We start from the raw sequence: 22188 nt of genomic DNA on the forward strand, positions 1-22188 counted from the left end.
CTCACCGAGTATTGAGCAACACGTGACGTGCGTGCCTCTTACCGCCCACACGTCGGCTAGCCCGCGGTTACGCGTTACCCCCCCCATACCTGCCTCACGAGTATCGAGAACAACGTGAGTGCGGTGCTGTCTACCACCACACGTCGCAGGCCCGCGTGTACTACCCCCATACTGCTCACCGAGTATTGAGGAACAATGTGAGTGCGTGCCTCCACACCAACACGTTGCAGCTCGCTGTTTACGGTACTATCCCTCTCCCATAGATTACTCTATAATTCTTGTATCGCTTATATGCCTTATTTTTGCAAGTCATTCTTTATCTCACTTTTATCCCTTGTATGTGTGTTTTAGTCTCATCTGACATAGTCAGATGCAGTGTGTAGAATCCGCATGACGGCGTTCCGTCGGTCCGATCCGGTCTGTCCCGGTCGGTCCGTCCGTCCGTCCTGTCCGTAGCAACAGTTCGGCGCGCAACCAAATCTTAACCGCTCGACGGTTACACGGTCACGATATTCGGGTCCGTTGGGGGGATCGTCAAAAACGAGTTGGGATGTCGACAGCTGGGGTCGCAAGGTCACAAGGTCAAGAGGTGTAAAGAAGGGGAAACATTCACTCCTTAACTCTAAGGTATAGGGGAGGAACATGCACAGAAATTGCGCCAAATCTAACATGGCGTTCGACCTAGGCTCGTGATAATTCGGTGCTATAGGCATCAATGGTAGGAAAAACCATCACTGGTGCCGGAAATTGGAGAGTCCACATGGTCAAAGGTCAATGGGCACAGGCAGATTTTTAGACAATTTTTCTAATGGACATGGACTCTACGGAGCCGAGTAGAAAAACTTTTTGTTTCAGCGGTGACCTAGGCATTTTTTATCGCCATTTTGAAAGGGACCATTGAAATCTTTACTTTCTGCTGGACATGCCGAAAGAAGTAAGTGTTCAGATAACCTTTTGACCCTTCAAGAGGAGGCGTTAAACATGGATTTGTTGACTGTCTGCTTAGAAAGAATTTGACTGCCGGGCTTTGCTAGGTGAATCTATACCATTGCCTGGATTGTATGAGGCCTACAATGTCACAGTGAAAATTTCAAAAAGCTAAAATTTGCGTTAAAAGAAGGTTTATGCTCCTTAAAATCGGTATGAATTTATATCGGCATTCTTGTTACTGTCAGTATAGTTACATGTCAACGTTATGCCACTGCAGTGGCTACCTTGCCAGTGCATGTGTTTGGTGGTACTGTGGTAGTTTTGCTTTAATTGGTTAAGCGTGGGCAGCTTTCTACTTGCAGAGCCTTGTAGGCTTGCGTCAGGTAATATGGATGCAGTGCTTACCTATTCTGTTTGTCAGATAGTTGTTCGCTACTACGTATGTATGGGAGCTTCCATCTTTAATCTGGAATACACTTAAACTGTACGCGCCATCTCGTGGCCAACTTGTCATAACTGATCTTCAACGAACATTCTTTGAGAGGAGTTCTGGATACGATCCACAGGGTTCTCCCCAGGATGAAATTCAAACAAGGGTGGAGGGGAGCGGGTGGGGGTAGGAGGGGAGGGGGGGTAATAGGGGGTTCCGGGGGGGCGTGTATTTCTTTACCGCTCGACTACATTAATTGCGTAACAATCGCCACGGTTATTGTGGGGTTCTTTGTTTATATAAGCATAGCCGAGTGGGTGTAACACGTCTAGTACAGGTTAACTGTGCATGTGTCAGCGCTTAACGTTGGTGTATCTGTCTGCAGTGCATGGTGGTACTCCCCGTAAACAACCGCGTCGGATGTTCCTGGCTCGAACGGCAATTCTTGACGATCGATTCCCGGCACTGGCAACTTTTATTGTTGTGGAACATTTTAAACGGGGCGGAAGTGTCAATTCCAAACGAGGTATTCAAACGGGGCGCAACGATTCAAAACAGCGGTGGGAGTTTTCAACCGGCGGCGCCCCGCGGCGCGCCCGTTTGCGCAACGTGAGGAGCAACCCATGCATCCCTGTTGCATTCCACTGTTTTCGGCGCGTATGTGAACACATTTGGGGACTAACAGGGTTACGAGAATCCCACCACTCCACCAACAGTAGTCACCGCAGTAGACCATAGATGGCAGCGCCTGATCCGCTCTGCCGGCACTTGTATTATTCATGACTTTCTCGGCATCCAACGCGCATTTGCATGGCTTCTTGTGTCTGCAAGCTCGGGCCGATAAAGGACCAGAGCCGAGCCGCTGGCCGCGCCACGACAACATGTGCCGCCAAGACACGCGACCTTCGCGGCAGCTGCCAAGGCCGTCGTCGGACGACGTGTCCGACTCGTTTCCTCGAGTCACGAAAAACCCCCCCCAAAAAAAAAATAAAAAAAAAAAAAAAAAAAAAAAACCCCCCCCCCCACCCCCCACAAAAAAAACCCCATTTCACTATAGTTTAGTTCTCATCCGAGGCGGCACAAGGCAGGACAACCCGAGAAGGTAGTGAGTAGGATACGCGGCAGAAGTGTTCACCACGAGCGACACGCGAACAAACTCGTTGAGAGGTGAGTGCTCCTTGCCTGCCCACCCCTCCTCCTCGTTTACGTAATGCGTAAATATTTCATTGACCAGTCATCGACAGTAGTGTTAGCTAACGCCGACGTCGTCTTTATCGGACTATATGGGACACAAATTCTGCTGCGACTTCTTGCTAACCGCGTAATTCTTCTACTTATTCTTGGTCAGATATTAATTCTCTCTATCTCTCGTTGTTTCCTCGTATGCATGGTAATCCTGATGTTACAAGATTTAACAATTTATTCCTGTGGAAGAATTGATTTGATGTTTGTGAAATAAGCTCGCAGTGCAGGTATGGGGGGGTACCGTACACGCGGGCTGCGACGTGGGGCGGTAGAGCAGGCACTCACGTTGTTCTCATACTCGGTGAGCAGGTATGGGGGAGAAGGGGTACCGTACACGCGCGATGCAACGTGGGGCGGTAGAGCAGGCACTTACGTTGTTCTCATACTCGGTGAGCAGGTATGGGGGAGAGGGGGTACCGTACACGCGGGATGCAACGTGGGGCGGTAGAGCAGGCACTCACGTTGTTCTCATACTCGGTGAGCAGGTATGGGGGAGAGGGGGTACCGTACACGCGGGCTGCAACGTGTGGCGGTAGAGCAGGCACTCACGTTGTTTTCATACTCGGTGAGCAGATCCTGCAGCGCCTGCCGCACGGCGTTGCACTCGGCGACGATGCGCTCGCGACGCTCGTCGCGCGTGCACGACGAGTCGGCCATCAACGCCGCGCCGCTGATGATGCTCTCGAGACGCTCCTCGAGCGATGGCCGCGTGACGACGACGTTGTACTTGACCGGGTCCATGTTGATCTTCGCCTGCCGAAGGAAACGTCAGTCGATCAGTGAACCCAAGTGATGTCCCGATGATCGATTATAATCGAAAGTCAGTCGTTTGCAGCAATCGACTATGAAACTAATTAATCAATTATCAAAAAAATAAATAAATGTTTTTTAATTAAATTTGTGTTATATCCATTTCCGGGTCCATGTTGATCTTCGCCTGCCGAAGGAAACGTCAGTCGATCAGTGAACCCAAGTGATGTCCCGATGATCGATTATAATCGAAAGTCAGTCGTTTGCAGCAATCGACTATGAAACTAATTAATCAATTATCAAAAAAATAAATAAATGTTTTTTAATTAAATTTGTGTTATATCCATTTCCGGGTCCATGTTGATCTTCGCCTGCCGAAGGAAACGTCAGTCGATCACTAAACCCTCATCAGACAAGACAGATAAGGACACTGAAGGGAAGGAAAGTCAGTCGCCACGTCGATCAACAAACCCTTATCAGACGAGACGGATAACCAGAAACTGACGCTGACGCTGATGCTGAGGGTGGCAGAAAGACGTCAATCGGAATATTGGATACAAAGATACACAAGAACATCGGATACAAGGACATGAGACACAAGGACATCAGACAACAAAAGCACACAAGGACACCAGACACAAAGACATAAAAGGACATCAGACACCAAGAGCACACAAGGACCCCAAAACAAGGACAAACAAATGCATCAGACACAAGGGCACCTGACGTAAACTCGCTAGGCACAAAGACACTAGACACAAAGACGTCGAACACAAAATCCTCGGTATCTTTGAACGCGCACGAATACAACCACACACACACACACAGTAACATCGCAGCACGCCGACCATCAGTGACGTGACTCGCCGCGCGCCGCACTCACGTCAAAGTCATCGAGGGCGCTAGCGAGCACTCCAGCCTTCTCTAACTCGGATGCCTCCGACTCGCCCGGCGCCTGCGCGATCTCAGAGATGGCGTTGACGGCCTCGCACACCTCCCTGTAGACGTAGTCGCGGTTCTCCTTCGCCGGCGCCAGCTCCGGGTGCCGGATGTAAGCCTGCGTGTCACAACAAGCATCGCGGTTAGCGGCTCTCCCCTCAACACGCGCGGAAAGAGAATCTGTAGCGCATGCGCTGCAGCAAGCGGTGGTAACGTCGCAAATACAGCGTTATACAGCTTATTGTTATTATTACTATTCGTATTATTATTATTATTATTATTATTTATATTCATATTCACATTCATATTAATCTGTTAATAGTCATTTTATTACTATAATTATTATTATTATTACAGCAATGAAGCAGTGGGTAAGTGCAATACATGTTTTAGATTTACGATAAACGTGATGCGGTCATGATATCTATCAGTTGAGCGCAGGTATAAAAAAGGTGTTTCATCGCACCGCACACACGCGCGCGTGGGTCGTACCTTCGATGTGGTCAGCAACATGACACTGTTCTTCTTGAGCACAGCCCTGGCTGCGGCGAGATCGTCACGGCGACGCGAGTCCTTCAGGTCCTGAAGAACGACCAGAGAGGCGTGAGCACCGAGTTCAAAGATGTGGGGTTGGAGCAGGGGTGTAGAGGCAACGTGGGGTTAGATCGGTGGGGCGAGAATGGTAGTAGCGGCAATGTGTGGTTAAGTCGGGGGAGCAAGGGTGGTGAAGGCAAGGTGTGGCTACGGAGCTGGGACATTGGTGGTAAATGGCAACTCATGATTCTTAGCTGATACGTAATACCAGTGCCGATGCCAAATCTCTCACCTGCTGACGCTTGCGTGCCTGCTGGGTCAACTCGTTCACGTTTTTGCTAAAGTTCTTGTAGCTGTCCAGCAGTTCCTGTTGGTTTGATGCATTCTTGATGTTGCCCATGTCATCCTCAACCTACAGTGTGAGAGAAATCGCTGCCATGACCTATGTTTGATGCAGAATATCGGGACCATCACACAATTTACCGACAACACTATTAAATGCACATCTAACGCTACTTCCTTGCAGGTATTAAAACATCATACAGTCACATAGGTGAAATACATCATTTTACTCTACGTTATAAGAACTGAAACTCCTTCAGCACCAAAACAATAACGATTCCAACAAGTACCAAATCTTTCCGCAAACAAACTACACAGCGCCACACAGACAACAACGTAGAAAACCCGCGATATCGCTGTCTATCGTCACCGATTGCCGGTGGCGCCGCCTCCTGACCGAGATACGCACCACTTTGAGCGATTTGAGCAGCCTGTGAACGTCGACCATGTCGGAAAGGATGAGCAGGCGTGTGACAGCGGAGAGCAGAGCACGCGCAGCACGAACCATCGCCCCACGCTTCACCGACGAGCACGGGTCGTCCGCAAAGTCCTTCGACGCCACGCGCATCGTGTCGCCTGCACGAAGATAAGAGAGCATCAGCATCCGCGAGGATTCGAGTTTACGCTCGACTACGACGTGTCTACTATCGCAACGTCTTCTCATAAATGTTATATTTGACAGGCGCATGACACTACGCTGTATTTCAAAGTAATGCAAATCTATCGGGATGATTACTTATGTATAGACACAAGGAGCTTGATCGGAGAGTAAGGGGAGGGAAATCTATGATCAGCCCACAATGTAAAGGATTCTCAGCATACAGCAAGAACAGTCCTGAGCAGTGACAGAGCTCCTCTAGTAAAAAATACTCATTTTTGTAATGTTGCTTAAAAATTTTGTTATAAAACTTATGTATAAATAAATGAACCAATGTTAAGCCATAATCCTATCGGCAATTTAAAATCGTGTTGATTGCACCGATGAATATACGTGATGATTACTTCCAGCAGGGATTTAATAACTTATGAACATCACTAGTCTCAAATCCTTGTTTAAATTCGCACTGTGTAAGACTCAAAACTCAATTATTTAGATAATCTTGGCCTGGTCAACAAATCGCAGCTACACTGATCAAATGTTGCATTCATAGATGTGAAAATAACTAACTATAGATTCATTTTTAAGCTGTATGCTTGTTAGTCAGATATTTGTACTTGGAAGTACATCAGTACCTACTACTTGTAAGTAACATTATAAACAGTTCAACATCTAGTGCTATGAAACAAGCATAGACAAGCTATTACCTCTAGGCTAGATTACATCAGACCCATTGTCAGAAACAAAGTAGTTACGACATAGTAAGTCTAAAATTGCAAAACCTTTCGAGTGGATGGTCATCCAAATACTCGTGACATTGTAGATTCATGACAGTCATAACTATTTATGTTGCTGATAACAGGTCCCAGGCTAGAAATAACAATTGTGGAGACAACAGGAAGGGCATGGCTTAGATGACTATAGCACAAACGAAGCCTTGGCCAGCATACCGGCTTTCTTGACCTCTTCGACCGCAGCCAACATTTCGACCCTGACCTCAGGGTTTTCGCTTGCAATGTGCTCGCCAGCGATTGTGAAATGTTCGGTGGCTTTCTGCACAGCCGCGCAGAGCACATGTGCCTTCTTGGACCGGCCTTTCTTTTTGTTCGATGGGCCCTTGGAACTGATGAGTGTGGTAACCTGTACAAATGGCAAATTATATGTGTTTCGTCAGCACGTCATCTTCGCCATGTGTTTAGATCAGCGTGCAGAATTATTTTTGTTTCATTTTTTGACACAGGACAAACTTGATCCTTTCTAAGTAATATAAATACATCAATGAATAAGTACATGAATTAGCGATGCATTACAAGTTTATTAACAACTTCATCTGGACAGTAATAATACATGTATAAAATCTCACCCTCAGGTGCTACTGAAACTATATTACGAGATATAAACTTACCTGAGTAACAAGCGGTTCCAGTGTTTTCTCTACCGACTTCGTTCTTATATCCAAGTTCTTTGGGTCCCATTTTATTTGAATAGAGTCGTGTAGGCCTAGAGATGCCATCCTGCTCCCAAACTAGTCGGGCAATCTTCTGCACCAAAAAAATCAAACCTGCAGGCGCTAATGAAGTAATGCAACGAGAAATCACAACACTAATATTGCTCCAGATGTTGGTTGTATGATAATTAGTATCCTACAAATAGCCCAATTTAACCAATTAACATAAGCTGAGTTTGAATTTTGAATTGCAGGCTGAAACCAACATGATTATATTACAGACTATGGTCAGTTTTTATTGTACCAAATGGGTTCAGCATAGCCAGCTATGCTGCACAAATTTATCACTGGTTTCCTGCATATTTTACAGTATTAGACCATGTCAGAGCAAAGGGCTACACAGGTAGAGCAAGGTTAGAGTACTGCAAGAGGAACACAGCCACAAATCGCATCATATATTAGCACTAATAATTGGTACTAGCTTAGCTAGGTACTTAGAAATGAGTGTTAAATAAATACAACATGTCTATTGTGCGTCACATATAATCACACATATATCGTCGCTGAGAAAAAATCACTTAATGTTTGAAACTTAGGCGTAAATGCATGATTATTTTATTTAAAGCCAAATGCCATCTTTGTTAGAAACGCAATGATGAAATTGCAGTGTTTCATTGAAAATTAACGTCGTTTTAGTTAAAGTCGCGTTTTTCCCTTTCAGGAACCCTAACAGTCGGCTAACTACGACGTTCATTAATGGGGGAATAGGTGTACATGGTACATCAATGGGCGCGTTTGTTTGGTCGGATCCACGGATCTCGATCTAATAGATTCGTTGATCTGACTGTTTGTTTGGTCAGATCACTCGATCTCGATCCACCGAACCCGACCCTGCTAGCGAGGTGGATTATAATGGGATCCAATATGGCGGCCCGCACCTCAGCCAATCACAGCTTGTTCTTTGTTATGAACCATCCCGTGATAGGTCACAGCGAAACGTGAACAGGTGAAAATGAGTTTTCGTTCGTTGTTTGGTCGGATCAGATCACATATTTTTGATCGATCATGACGGATTCGTCCCAAACAAACACGCCCCAGGATTCAATAACTGACCAAACTCCAAAGTAGATCGTTACTTCGTAAATATTACTACTATTAGTCATGCCCACGAGCCCAGGCACTTGGAGCGTTTTCAATAAAATATAATGCTAAATACAATACGAAACATCTATTATCTAACCAAAGTTCTTAATGTTTCTTCTAACTCTCTTTCACCTATTATTGCGACATTTTCTGTAAATGCCGTCCAAATGTTCATCTGCAAACACACGCTGGCTGCGCACCTTAGCTTGCCTGCACACTATACACATAAATATTATAGCGGTAAGGATAAGCGTGCTGCCCAAAATTTCGCTTCGCACGCTCGCTTGATTTCACACGAATACAACACAAATATTCAGCATTCTACTCAGCCATCTTTGTTTCTTTTGAAGGACAGGTGTTCAGCTTGCTTATAAAAACATACTGTCTGTGCTTTCGTAACTGAGCTTGTGTTCACGCGAAAATCACACCAAGCCTGACGAAAATCTCGAGCGTTCGCATCCCTTGCGCAGTTATATGTAAATGGCTGTCGGAATTCAAGGAAACAACCCCAGCAGGCATGAAACAAGACAAATGCTGAGGAAGGGAGGAAGGGAGGGAGTGGGGGAATTCTTTAGGGGGGGGTATGGCTCGCCCAGAAAATTATAAGCTCTGAGATGCAATGCTAGAGCCATTTTTTCCCAAGGGTTACTCCAATTAGCTTCAGAACTACAACACTTTTTGGTAAAAAAAGGCTAAAAAATTATGAAATTATTATATAACATGGTCCCTTACTGTAAAATTTTGATGGGCACTGGGGAATTCCGTCTGTGTTGAGTGTGTCCAAAGTAAATGTATTTTGTAGACATAAAAGCTCTTATGTAAGGAAGCTTTTATTTTGCTAAACCCTGTATAAAATGTATATAGTTGTTCCGAATGTTAAAAATAATATGAAACAATTAAATCCGAGTGGTGCGACAATGCTGTACTGCTGTTTGCATGACTAGTAAGTAATATGACGTGCTTTGCAGCTACAGTGACTTATGTGTGTTAAAACTTGAGACAATTATTATTATTTACTATATAATTCAACATGCTATATTACCTAAATCTTCTTAATATTACTTTAAAACAGTATACTGATCAGTTAACTACCAGTGATACTTTATTGTTTACATCCAAACGTGAAATGTGCGAGGATGTGCGAATTACTCCACAACTTAGCGCACGTGAACAGTGAGCGTGCCGCAAGACCCGTTGCCGTAAATAAACCCTGGCCAACACAATGTAAGGTTCACTACCACTGGCCAAAAGTAAGCTCCACCCACTTCTTATCGATTTTTGGTATGCCAACGCTGCTACTGGATTCAGGAACCTGTGCTAACCTGTGCGTCCGAACATCCCACGCACGTTTCTTGAATGTCAACTAAAGTTTGGCCGTACTCTGCTTTTATCATTATGTTAGCAAGCATACATTAAGACAATGATACAAGTAGAAGCGCTCCGGATAGTTACCGAGTCACAGTGTGTTCACATGTACGCGATCGTCAGAGACCACGGAGGTATTCTTACCCCCCAAAAAAATTTCTCCTCGAATTTACACGCATCTCAGAAATGGTCTCTGGAGTTCTAAAATGGCCAGAAAAGTCTCATGCCTGACCCACCGGTGCTCTTCGTGACCTCATTTTTGCGCGGCACACTCCACTGCTCCACTGGCGTCTTTGACAAGGCTCGTACAGGAGTTGAAAAGCAGCGTGGTAGTTTCCCAAAATGCTGTGCGCTGAGTCGTACTTGAGGCCATTTACATAAACTGCGCAACGGGAGCGAACGCGAGAATTTCGTCAGGTTTTCTGTGATTTCGCGTGACACAGCTTGGTTACGAACACAGACAGTATGTTTTTATAACAAGTGAACACTGTCCTTCAAATAGAAACAAAGATGGAGTAGAATGGTTGAATATTTGTGTTGTATTCGTGTGAAATCAAGCGAGCGTCGAGCGAATTTTGGCAGCACGCTTTCCTACCGGCTATATATTTATGTGTTAGTGTGCAGCAGCTAGCGTGCGGCAGCCAGCGTGTGTTGCAGATGAGCATTTGGACGGCATTTACAAGAAATTGTCGGCAATGTCGGTCGGTCAATTGTCGGTGAAAGAGAGTAGAGTCTAGACTAGAGAAACAATAACTAAGACTTTGGTATAGTAAATAGATTTCGTATTTATTTAGCATTATATTTTATTGAAACGCTTTATGTGAGTAAGTGCCTGTGCCCACGACATTAGGCCTATATAAACTGCCTAATGCCCTTACTGAAGTTATTCTATAATAACGAAAACGGATGGTCAAATAGACAAATACTATACATTCGAATGGATATATCAATGTTTAGATTTTCCATGACATTATTGTTATAGATACATTAACTGTATATCTCTTACGTGTGTTTCTTGTGATGAGTTGAGCCGATATAGACACAAACAATAAAATGTGTAACTTAGTACAACTGTTTACTTTTATTTCCGTTTTAACATGGCGGCCGGAGTTTGCGCATCGATGAATCGGATGATGACTCACAGTCACACTGGCAAACGAGTACTTGTTACTGTATCTATCAAGCCCACGTGCTTATATACCAGAGATGATGTACATATTATTTTTATGGTGAGATCCGTTTAAACGGCTTTACACGATAGGTTTTTTTTATTACGCAATCGTTTTTAAGTCGTGATCACTTGACTATGCCTGGTATTGATGATCAAGAGTTACAACAAGAGCGTTCTTGTGATTGGGTGATTTTCCATGGACATGACCAATAAGAGATGTCATGACAATCACACCCATAATTGTAAACTTCCTTATTCAGGTTTTTCTGAACAGTGTGAGAGGCATGTAGTTCATAATGGTCTTGGCATGTATAACTATTATATGCGATAAGTAAACCTGATATATTTTTATGAATTGATATATTAGCCACGTGCAATTATTGAGTTCCCTGTCACTTAGCCATATGAATCGGATCAAGCCAGCCATGGGGTGAGTAAAGTAACTATTAGTAAAACATACACTCTTCGCTTACTTTCCCTTTCTAATTTTTCATAACACTACTCACTAGGCCTAATAAATGCTCACTAGGCCTACTCACTAGGCCTAATACCTAGGTAATAGGTATAATAGTAGGCCAAGTAATACTAGTAGTACAGTACAGACTGTATGACTATGAGTTTCAATATACCAATTTAAATTACCATATATTATTATATCCTCAGCATAAATACTTGTGCTATTAACTGACTTTTATTATTGGTGGGGTAAAATTAGAATGTAATTTTTTTTTATGCGTTCGCTAATGCCGCGAAACTACATGATGTCATTCATAATGTTAGGTACTGGTACATGATGTTAGGTACAGGTATTGAAGTACCGTCGCTGATTATGCAGAGTTGTCACTAACGCTTGTAGTTGTGCACATAGTTGTAACAGTATACATGTCTATCGAGCAAAATTTGTTGACACATATACGTATACATAGTACATGTACAGACTACAGATGTAGATGGTGCGAACATAATGGAAACTGAAGTTGGACGTATATATATGTGTATTTCATTGATGTATACGTACGCAATTTTGAAAAGTACGCCAGGTGCAAGACATAAGTAATAGTTCTTTGACCTCCTTCCTATCATTGCACAGACAGACTAAGTGATAAAGTGATATATAATCATACGTGTGTATGGAACGTGTGTAACAATATATGTCTTAGCATGGATAATGATATGATTAAAATGGAGCTGTTCTACTTCTATCAAAACTATCATCAATATATACACTGCATGCATAGTCACGCATGTTGCTGTGCTAGAGGCCTTTCACACTGACAATGATGTCTATTTTTGTAATGATTCTGAGACAAGTAAAATAGCATATATGCATGTTTTTAATTCATGTGGTCGAAATGAGTGGTGTATTTAAGATAGTCATGAGCTCGTACTAGTAGTGCAATTAGATGGATGTGTTATTGCACCATAGTATCCTGGAGCTGCAGTAGAGTATAAATTACAGTATGCAATTTAAATTAGAATATACCCTACTTGTAACAGTAAATATAAAGAAGTGCATGTACATTATCATCTAAATCAGAAATTGTTGCTGCATTTTATATCATACTGTAATTGACTAATTGTATTCGCATCAGCGGAGTGTAGGGGTGGCTTTGCGAATTTGCCGTGATCACCTGAACATGGGGGTGGGGAAGCATACTATCAGCAGGTGGAGCTAGAGTCATTCGCAGTCCAATGCCTGAATCGACCAGAAGCTACTCGTTATGCTTCTTCATAGGGTAATAATAAGAATACATCAATTTGTAATTATCTAATCGAATGACTGGTAAAAACAAATAATCTAACTCGTGTTTTGCATACATGTATTCCACTTTCTGTTATCTGAATAGGTGAATGTTTGAAGTAATAAACTGCACAAAAACATGCCTGTATATACTGTGACTAGATGTTATATTAGACACTTAATTCAGTGATAAACTGATAACTGATTTTTGAGAAGTACAGGCCCTGAATCTTCAATTGCTGCCTTGCACCTAATACTTTACATTAATATTATACAGGAATGTGTACACATTAAAGAGCATTGTGTGCATTCCTAACAAGCATTACGTATCTCAATTCGAAAATGGTTTGCTTCGAATTCTACTCACAGATGTTAAAATAAGTGCCTATTCAATGCGGGTATAAATTTATTGTATTGTGTATACGCTGTGCACAAGGTCATTCCTAACAGGCGTTATGTATGTCAATTCGAAAGTGGTTTTGGTCGAACTCTACATGTCCATGTACAGCATAGCCAGTACTGGTTATGCACGAAAACTTCTTCCTCCGCTGCAGATAAAATCATTAATTAGGTAATTGAACAAAACCCCAGTATCATGCGGCTTTAATCGGAGAGCAATTACTTGTACTCGAGGTCTGTGTATATGAGGGATAATATTCCGTTTTGTTGTCCTTTTACTTTATGGGCTCAGTACGCAAGCGTCACATGCAGGCATTGCTTTTTGCGCTCATGACTGAATGCAAGTGATAGTCATCATCATCTATCCTCTCTCGCGAACTGGTTTGTCGTGTCAGTGGCTGAGAAGGAAGAAATCGTTTACGAACTCGCTGCCTAAGTGTGGCTAACGATTCATACCGCAGTCGGTCACGCGTGTAGCAGTGTATGTGTGTGAGCGTGCGTGCATGTGTGTTGGTGTGTGTGCGTGCGTTCGTGCGCGTGTGCGTGTGTTTGTGTGTGCGTGCTTGCGTGTGCGTGCGTGCGTGCCTGCCTGCCTGCGTGCGTGCGTGCGTGCGTGCGTGCGTGCGCGCTGCTAGTTCATCATTACTCACACGACACTTCATGTATCGCCGGGGTTCGCGCAAACTGGTTCTCAGTGCGTAATGCAACTCATTTGTAGTCGGCGTTCATGTTGCGCGTGCGGGTAGCGTGAGACCATAGGAATGTCGAGAGAGATATATAGCCGAACGAGCGCATTATTGCTGTGTGTGCGACAGATAGGCGACGCTGTGCGCTGTGTTAGACTTACGTAGTGTGGTCCACCCAGTTCAGCGCTGTCCCACAGCTGCAATGACTCTATGCTTACCGCACAAGACGCTGTCTCTTTACATTCTGCTTAGTCCTGTTCCGACTGCACCCGCGAGAAAAGGAAGGGCGCCACGAGTGTCGTAGATGCAGATGCGGCAACGTTATTATGTCGCGCTCGATTACTGGTTGTCGTCGAGTTTACACGGCTGTTTATCTAGAGAATTGTGTGATGACAGCGTTACCAACATTGCGTATCCATTTTTGACTTATTCGAAAAATCTCTGGTGGCCTCCAAATATTCTTAGCAACTTACCGAGTTAGTCTATGGCATTTATAAATGAAAGTGTCAATGACACTGGGTGTGATAGAAGAGGGAGGGGGGATATATAAAGCAAGAGTATATATGGGAGAACTCCCATTATATAGCATATATCCCATTATATACTCTTGATAATGATGATATATGAGTAATTTTTGATGCGAAAATAAATGTTCTAGATCTGTTGGCATACAATCTGATGGGGTTGACCGTAGGCCGGCAGACACTGAAATGCATAGTGAAATTGCCAAAATCTACCTAATTTGCATAATTTAAAAATAAAATAAAAACCCGTGTGATATGTTTTGGGGGCCAGTCCTTATTCAATCACATACCAGAATTGAGCAAAATCCGTTGAACCTGAACCGACTTATGGCCATTTCCATTTTTGCGAAAAAGGACGTGGCTCAAAAATAGGACGTTCAAACCTCTCCCATAGGAGTAACAACTATATGCAATTTGAAACATGTGGGTCAAACGGTTCCTGAGTTATCGTTGACCGTAGCCAAATGTTGACGGACGGACGGACGTACGTACGACGGACGACACCCCATGGCAATAGCTCATCTTGACGATGTCAAGGTGAGCTAAAAATGTGGGCACAGTGGTTGGTCGCTTGTTTATCTAGAGCAATGGTTCTTAACCTTTTTTTCAGTCATGCCTTTGAGAATCTGGTGAAAGCTACGGACCCCTCCTCAGAAAAATGCGCATAAGCACATAAACACAAAATTCTGCATGCACCTGGTTCACGGACCCTCTCTATCAACGGACCCCAAACGGGTCCATGGACCACAGGTTAAGAACCCCTGATCTAGAGCAATAGAACCGTATAGAGTTATCAACGTTGTATATCGATTTATAAATATGTGACAATAGAGTTGTCACTGTTGTTACTTGTATGTTTGTTTGTAAATATGTGACTGTGGTGTTATTATTGTTGTTGTATCTCTATTCATAAATATGTGACCGTAGTGTTATCAACGTTGTATGTCAATTTATGAACATGTAACCATTGAGCTATCTAAATTTTATGTCTATTTCTGAATATGTGACCATGGAGTTAGTAACGTTGTATGTTCATCTGTGGAAATGTGGTTATTGTGTGAGTAACGTTGCTTGGTAATCTATAGAAATGTGGCGACATAGTTAACGAGTTCACGTCTCTATAGTTGTGTACCAAGTCTACAACGCTGACTGAATGTCTAGCTTGCTCTAGGCACAGATCTAACGAGCGTGCATGTTTATCTTAAGAATACTGTATAGGCTTCGAGTTAACAAGTTTGTCCGGTGTATACGTGGAAATGTGTACAGAGAGCGTTAACAGGTTACTCTCCTGCTCCGTGTTCCACGCGTAATTATAGCTAGTGGGGGTTAGCAGCCACATGTTCTCGTTTTCCCCCTTTAGTACTGCTGATCGCGCACGGCCTACGTGGAAATCCGCGAGGCGCGACAATTGGATTAATTATTTTCCACGTAGTTTCAAGGAAAAATGATCGCGAGACAATTGCGTTAATTATATTCCGTATTGCCTGAAATGGAGAAAACTCGCAGTACGTGCGTGCGTGCGTGTGCATGCGACCGTAGCATCATGAAAACTGTAAAAGTCTCACGAGAAGTTGAACGTAATCGTCGCAGTTCCTCGGCTAGCTACTGTACGATGTATCCCCGCGGACCGAGACAAGTTTCTCACAATTCGACGAAGGCAAGCTTCACTGTTCTGCTTGCATACATGTATGCTTGCTTGAGATTGGAATACCCGTTGACAAGGCACACGTTAACTCTTTGCGTGTATCGTGAGCGCAGACAACATCGCAGAAAGGGCCATCAGCATAGCGTTCGCACAGTCATTGCGACACATAATTGCGTGATAATGAATGACGGCATCACGCGACTCATATGTGTAAATATTTAATGTTCACGCCAAATTTACGCCGCTGAATTATTTGTAAAACGTACAGAAAATTCTTACCAAACCTACACTTGCTAAATGCGTACAATTTCAAAAAAGCTGTCTAGCTATGCGGCTTATAAATGGACGAACTCTAGATGTAAAACAATTAAAGCCACTCGGGGATACTCTCCACCTTTTGCACGGGTATTGCTCTAATGAAGATTAAACGTTTATTGGCTAATGAATCGAATCAATCACTCGTTTTATTTATAGAGGAGATATATCTCTATGCTCAAGCACAGAGATAACAAAAATTTCCAGCACCTAATTATGTTACCACACAAATTTTGAATTTTTATGTAAAAATGGTATATTGGATATCTCTCAACTACCAGAAAGAATGAGGATCAAAATTTTTGCCACATGTTAAGCACAATATGGACCAAAATAGAGAGTCAGGATTTTTCTTTAATTTTCATATTTACCGAGAAAACTGGAAAAAACTGCTTAAAAATCAAGTTGTGTGTTAGAATTGAAAATTTCAGCGAATAAAGAGGCATAACTAATAAAATACGGCACTTAATAACAATCACTGACGCACATCTTTACCACAATATGTTACCATTAAAACGAGTGTAAAATTAAATTAATCCGAGTTGTAATCACAGAGAAATATCCATTTATACATCGGCTTCTATGTCAGAAATCGAAACGGAGAAATCAGGGTTTTTCTATTTTTCACAATGAGTGACTGCCTGTTTGCAAAATGGGTGAACGTATGTGAAATATCTACTGTTAGTACTTACTGCGACATATGCATGACTAACTGACACCACTAAATTGGTAAAATGTTCCATGCACCTTGAGAAATTCTGAGAAATTACGAGGTGACCAACGCAATTTCATGCAAATGACACGAACCCGCCTATTGCCTGACGTCACTGTCAACAAACGCGCGCCTTATGTAAGGTCGTTGCGAGGTGTGAGAACTATTTTAGGCTCTTGTGGGATACTTTATTTGATCAGGGTGGTAGTACAGCTGTAGCAGGGTTGATGTTGATCAGGAGTTGATAATAGGGAATTCCCTATTATCTACGCCTGATGTTGATGGATACTGGCTCAGTGAATATCGGGAAAATGTTGGTTGTATCATGTGTCTGACGTCATAATGACGTCAGCCGCTGCTTACTACATATGTACGCGGGCAGTCAAATCGCTCTGACAGTTCACATGTACCGTTATATGAAGAAATGAGCATGTACGAAGGTGGCACATAGTGTTAGCCATCGAATAAAATTGAAAATGAAAAATCGGTAAAATTTTGCATAAAACCTTGAGAGTATCCTTATGAAGTCTCGTTGAAAATCAATTTAGATTATTGCTGCACGTTCGCGTAATAAAATAAAAGAATCACGTAGCACGGATGTTTGAAATTCCCTGAGCAACACGGGAGTAAAATCGTCCTCATATGCCGCGCGCTCTTTCTCTCTCTCTCTCTCTCTCTCTCTCTCTCTCTCTCTCTCTCTCTTTCTCTCTCTTTTCTCTCCTCCCCCTCGCTCTCTCTCTCTCTCTCTGCTCTCTCTCTCGCCCTCTCTCGCCCTCTCTGCCCTCTCTCTCCTCTCTCTCTCGCGCGCTCTCCGCTCATCTTCTTATCCCTTTCTTTCTTTCCTCTGTTTCTCTCTCTTCTCTCTCTCCTCTTTCTCTCTGTATCTCTTCCGCGCCTCTGTCCCCCACCCGACTCAATCTCTCTATATTTTCCCCTTTCTCTCTGATTCTCTCTCTCCATTTAAAGGTCGTATCGCGGATGTATATGTCCGTAAGAGCCGAGCGGCTCAACACTTTCCTCTGGCTAGTGCGGCTACAGTAATGACACGAGCAATTACGGCGCTGTCTACTAAATCCGACGGGCGAGCGTTTCAGCACTCGTATTGCTATGGTGTTTCGCTGCATAACGACCACGTCATACCCCTCCCCACCACCAACCACCCACCCACCCACGATCGCCGCTCTACTGCGCCGTCATGCGCTCATGCGACGTAACTGTTTTCTTCAAGGCAAAGAGAGGCCCTGGGCGATCTAGCTCTAGAAGTATAGCCCTTCGCGCTGCCACAGGCAGCCCGTGGCAGAGCGAAAGGCTATAGCTCTAGAGCTATGGGCGACCCTGATGCTAGGTAAGGAATACGAAGCAGCCGCGTCGTTGAGGAGAGAGAAGAGGGTAAAGCATGCCAAGGCGGCCCATCGCAAGCCAGGGAGAAGGGGTGAAGCGGGTGAAGGGGTGGAGGCAACCCAGTCGCGGGCGGAGAAAGAAGGGGTGAATTATTCCAAAGGCAGCCCGTTCTCTCGGGGGAGGGGTGGAAGGGGGTAAGCAAACTGAGGTGGTCCGTCACTGCATGGTAACGGCCCGAGCTAGGCTACCTTGCTTTCAGAATGAATGTTGAGAGTGTGTGATGGAATGGTGAGAGAATGTATTTGAATGTGTTACCGTGCTTTTAGAATTAATGTTATGTATTGTGTTATCGTCTGCGAGCGCACAGCATGCGGAGCGTAAACGTAAAGCGGGGTTCCTTCCCGCCGTTGCGTATGTAGAAGCTATAAAGACTAACTAAGAAGACTAGATAGACGCGAAGAAAGACTAAGAAGAAGAAAGAAGCGACTAAGAAAGACTATAAGAAGACTAAGAGACTACGAAAGACGCGAAATCTATCCGCGTGCGTTTTTCGCTCTATACGAAATGCGCTACCTGCTTCAGCGCGGATTTGCAATTCATGCCCCCACTCCTCGCACAGGCCGCGTTTTAGTGCGGTTTGAATCGGCAAGCTCGCATCACATATTATATAGCGGGGAGCAGATAATAGATGCGGTTAGGATCGCTCGATTCCGACGCGCATGGCTTCAGAAGCCAGTGCAACGTAAAGCCGTCGCGCGGCTGTGTCGTTCCCGCGCGCGCGCTGCTGCTGCTGCTGCTGCCGCACATGCGTGTGTACGCAGTACAGTCGGCACGTGGATGGCCGACGATGCTCATGCACGAGGTTGATGGCGAGCGAGAGCCGGGCGGCGACAGTGACGCGCCGCTGATCGTGCATACAGATGCGCGCGCGCGTCTGCGTGTGTTCTCTCACAGGCATTGATCACGAGCATGAGTCTTCCGGGCGGTGAGATTTAATTAAAAACGTCGCGGGAACACGATCGGCGAGCCGACGACAACGTCGGTTGCTGACGTGGTGCAGCGTGCGGCGACGCCGACATCAGAGGGAAATGTTCTCTCTCTCTCTCTCTTCCTTTCTCTTTCCCTCCCTTTATCTCTCTTTCTCTCTCACTTTCTCTCTCTCTCTCCCCCCCCTCTCTCTCTCTCTCTCTCTCTATCTTCCCCTACCTATCTCTCTCTCTCTTTCTCCATCTCTCTGCCCCTCTCTCTCTCTTTCTTTCTCTCTCTCTCTCTTTTCCTCTCGCGTGCTCTCTCTCCCTTTCTCCCGCTCCCTTCTCTTTTTCACACACGTGTGCGATTCGTTCACCTCCATTTTTGTCTCTCACATACATTCACGCACGCACATACACAGACGCGCATGCACACACGCGATTCGATTTCCCTTTTTATCTTTCCCCCCCCCCCAATCTCTTGCTCTTTCTCTTTTCGCTATATGTTATTTTTCGCTCTATATTTTTTTTCTCGATCATATATATATATATATATATATATATATATATACATACACACACACATATATATATATATATATATATATATATATATATATATATATATACGGCACGTTGTAACCACGTTAACGACGAGTCTCGCATCCACTTTACATTCGCAAACACACTTCACATCGTCGCGGGTTAGTTGCTCGCGGCTGTACATGCACCGACGCCGCGCGCGCGTGTGTACGTCGCACTTCCACGTGCCCGACATAGGTGGCGCTGCGAGTGCACATCGTCGTACGATCGATGAACGGGATGCTTGATCGTTGATTGGTCGGTCGGGCGACGGCGCAACAGACAAAACAGCATCGGCGCGGCAGGCTCGCAGTAAGCAGTGATTGACTAGTGAGAGTGTGTGAGAGGAAGGGAGAGAGAGCGCACGCATTGTCGCATCCGGTGTCCGGCGTGTGGGGATGCTACGTGTGAACGCGGGAACTGGATGAGGAGGATGAGGAGGCTGCGGCTGCTACACGTGATGCGAGGAGAGAGCGGCGTGCGCGCGTGCGTGCGTGCGTGCGTACGTACCTGTCGCTGACGACGCGAGTGCAGCGTCGGAAGAGACGTGCTTGTGTTTTCCACCTTGATCGTCGTCGGTTGACAAGAAGACGCTATCGTGTTAGATTAACGGCTGTTACGGATTTCTGACGTATAGCGCCTGTAACGCATGAGCAGGATACACGAGTGCGAGAGGTAGCGAGAGAAAGAGAGAGAAAGAGAGAGAGATAGATGAAGAGAGAAAAGGAGAAAAAAAAGAAAGAGAGGGAGAGAGAGAGAGAAAGAAAGAGAAAGAGAGAGAGAGAGTGAGAGAGAGAGAGACAGAGAGCGAGAGAGAGAAAGAAAGAGAGAGAGAGAGAGAGAGAGAGAGTGAGAGAGAGAGAAAGAGAGAGAAAGAGAGAGAGAGAGAGATGAAGAGAGAGAGAGGGAGAAAGAAAGAAAGAAAGAGAGAGAGAGAGAAAGAAGGAGAGGGAGAGAAAGAGATGAAGAATAGAGGGCCGGGCGAGATTATTATTCGCTGTGGCTATATGCCCGGCAGGCGGGCACAGTCTTCGATTTCCTAAATGCCCGGCAGTTCCGAACCCTAACCCGAACCCTAACCCTTGTTTACTTGAGATAACGCTGAAAATTAAAAACTGCCGGGCATTTAGGAAATCGAAGACCGTGCCCCGCAGCCGTCAGATATATGCCGGCTGCCGGGCATATAGCCACTCTGATTATTATTCTCACGTCGCAGTTGTGTCATGTGTACGGAGTTGCGCACGTTCAAAACGGGATGTCGAGAAGATCTTACGCTGGAAGTGAAAGGCTCGCTGCGTTTCGCTCCACGCGCCTCTCCATGACGTGAAAGTGAAAATGAAAATGAGCTGAAAGTGTTGCTATTGATGCCTCCGTCGGGAATAACGGCGACCTCGGCAGTTCGTCATCTCTTGATTAGCAGCAACAGCAGCAGCAGCAGCAGCAGCAATGACGGGGGCCCAGCAGCAGCAACCGTATTAGTAGAAGTAGCAGCAGCGGCTGCAGTAGTAGTGCAGTGCTATGGCGTACGTTGGCGTTGGCGTTGGCGATTGTAGTGGCAGCGGTGGCTATAGCAGTAGTGGCGACAGAAGCAGCAGCAGCGGCAACAACAACAATAACAATAATAACAACAGCAGCAGCAGCAGCAGCAGTAATAAAAACAACAACAGCAGATATAGCAGCAATAGTAGTAGTAGTAGTAGTAGCAGCAGCAGCAGAGATAACATCACAGTCAACCACAACAACAACAACTGCACAACCACCACCAACAACAACAGCAATTGCCGGGAGTGCAATCTCATAAATAGGATCGGTCGCTTCGCCGACCTTGTTGTGCGTCTGTAACCGGTAAAGATCGCTGGGAGGAGAAGGAGGAGGAGGGAGAGGAGGAGGAGGAGGAGGAGGAGATAGTGACTGAGAAGGCGGCGGAAGAGGAGAAGGAGGAGGAGGAGAAGTAGAAGAAGGCAGTTGCGGCGGCGGCGGAGAAGGAAGAGGAGGAGGAGGGGAGGAGGAGGAGGAGGAGGAGAAGAAGAAGAAGATGAAGAAGAAGAAGAAGAAGAAGAAGAAGAAGAAGAAGAAGAAGAAGAAGAAGAAGAAGAAGAAGAAGAGGCGACATATCCTTGTGATGTGATCAAGACAGCTGATCTTTGTTAATGTGAAGCACGCGTAACGAGAATTCTCAATGATGAGGCTCTATGCCGAGCTATGAAGCCATGAAGGATAGAGGTGCGTGCGCGAGAAGGATGCTGAATGATGAAACCATGAAATATGGTGGGTGTTGCGCGAGAAGAATGCTAAGTGAAGAAACCACGAAAGATAGAGGTGTTTGCGCGAGAAGGATGCTGAGTGAAGAAACCACGAAAGATAGAGGTGTTTGCGCGAGA

General features: G+C 44.9%; 2 protein-coding genes across 4 annotated transcripts in view; one reads left to right on the plus strand and one right to left on the minus strand.

The window, feature by feature from the left end:
• Positions 1-10868, minus strand: part of LOC106804627 (catenin alpha-like) — a 34644-nt gene extending 23776 nt beyond the window's left edge. The window contains exons 1-8 of the mRNA XM_014805896.1: positions 10730-10868; positions 7174-7309; positions 6719-6908; positions 5580-5746; positions 5121-5240; positions 4787-4876; positions 4239-4412; positions 3155-3358 (exon numbers count right to left, since the gene is read on the minus strand). Of these exons, the coding sequence (XP_014661382.1) occupies positions 3155-3358; positions 4239-4412; positions 4787-4876; positions 5121-5240; positions 5580-5746; positions 6719-6908; positions 7174-7281 (1053 nt within the window). The 5' untranslated portion in view covers positions 7282-7309; positions 10730-10868. The remainder of the gene's footprint in view (positions 1-3154; positions 3359-4238; positions 4413-4786; positions 4877-5120; positions 5241-5579; positions 5747-6718; positions 6909-7173; positions 7310-10729) is intronic.
• Positions 10869-11173: 305 nt separating this feature from the next.
• The window catches only part of LOC106804929 (homer protein homolog 2-like), a 110549-nt gene continuing 99534 nt past the window's right edge, over positions 11174-22188 (plus strand). For all 3 annotated transcript variants that reach the window (XM_014806357.1, XM_014806340.1, XM_014806348.1), the window contains exon 1: positions 11174-11324. In XM_014806357.1, coding sequence (XP_014661843.1) covers positions 11299-11324 — 26 coding nt within the window. In that variant the 5' untranslated portion in view covers positions 11174-11298. The remainder of the gene's footprint in view (positions 11325-22188) is intronic.

This window comes from Priapulus caudatus, unplaced genomic scaffold, assembly GCF_000485595.1.
Source record: "Priapulus caudatus unplaced genomic scaffold, Priapulus_caudatus-5.0.1 Scaffold5, whole genome shotgun sequence".
In the NCBI taxonomy this organism is placed as follows: domain Eukaryota; kingdom Metazoa; phylum Priapulida; class Priapulimorpha; order Priapulimorphida; family Priapulidae; genus Priapulus; species Priapulus caudatus.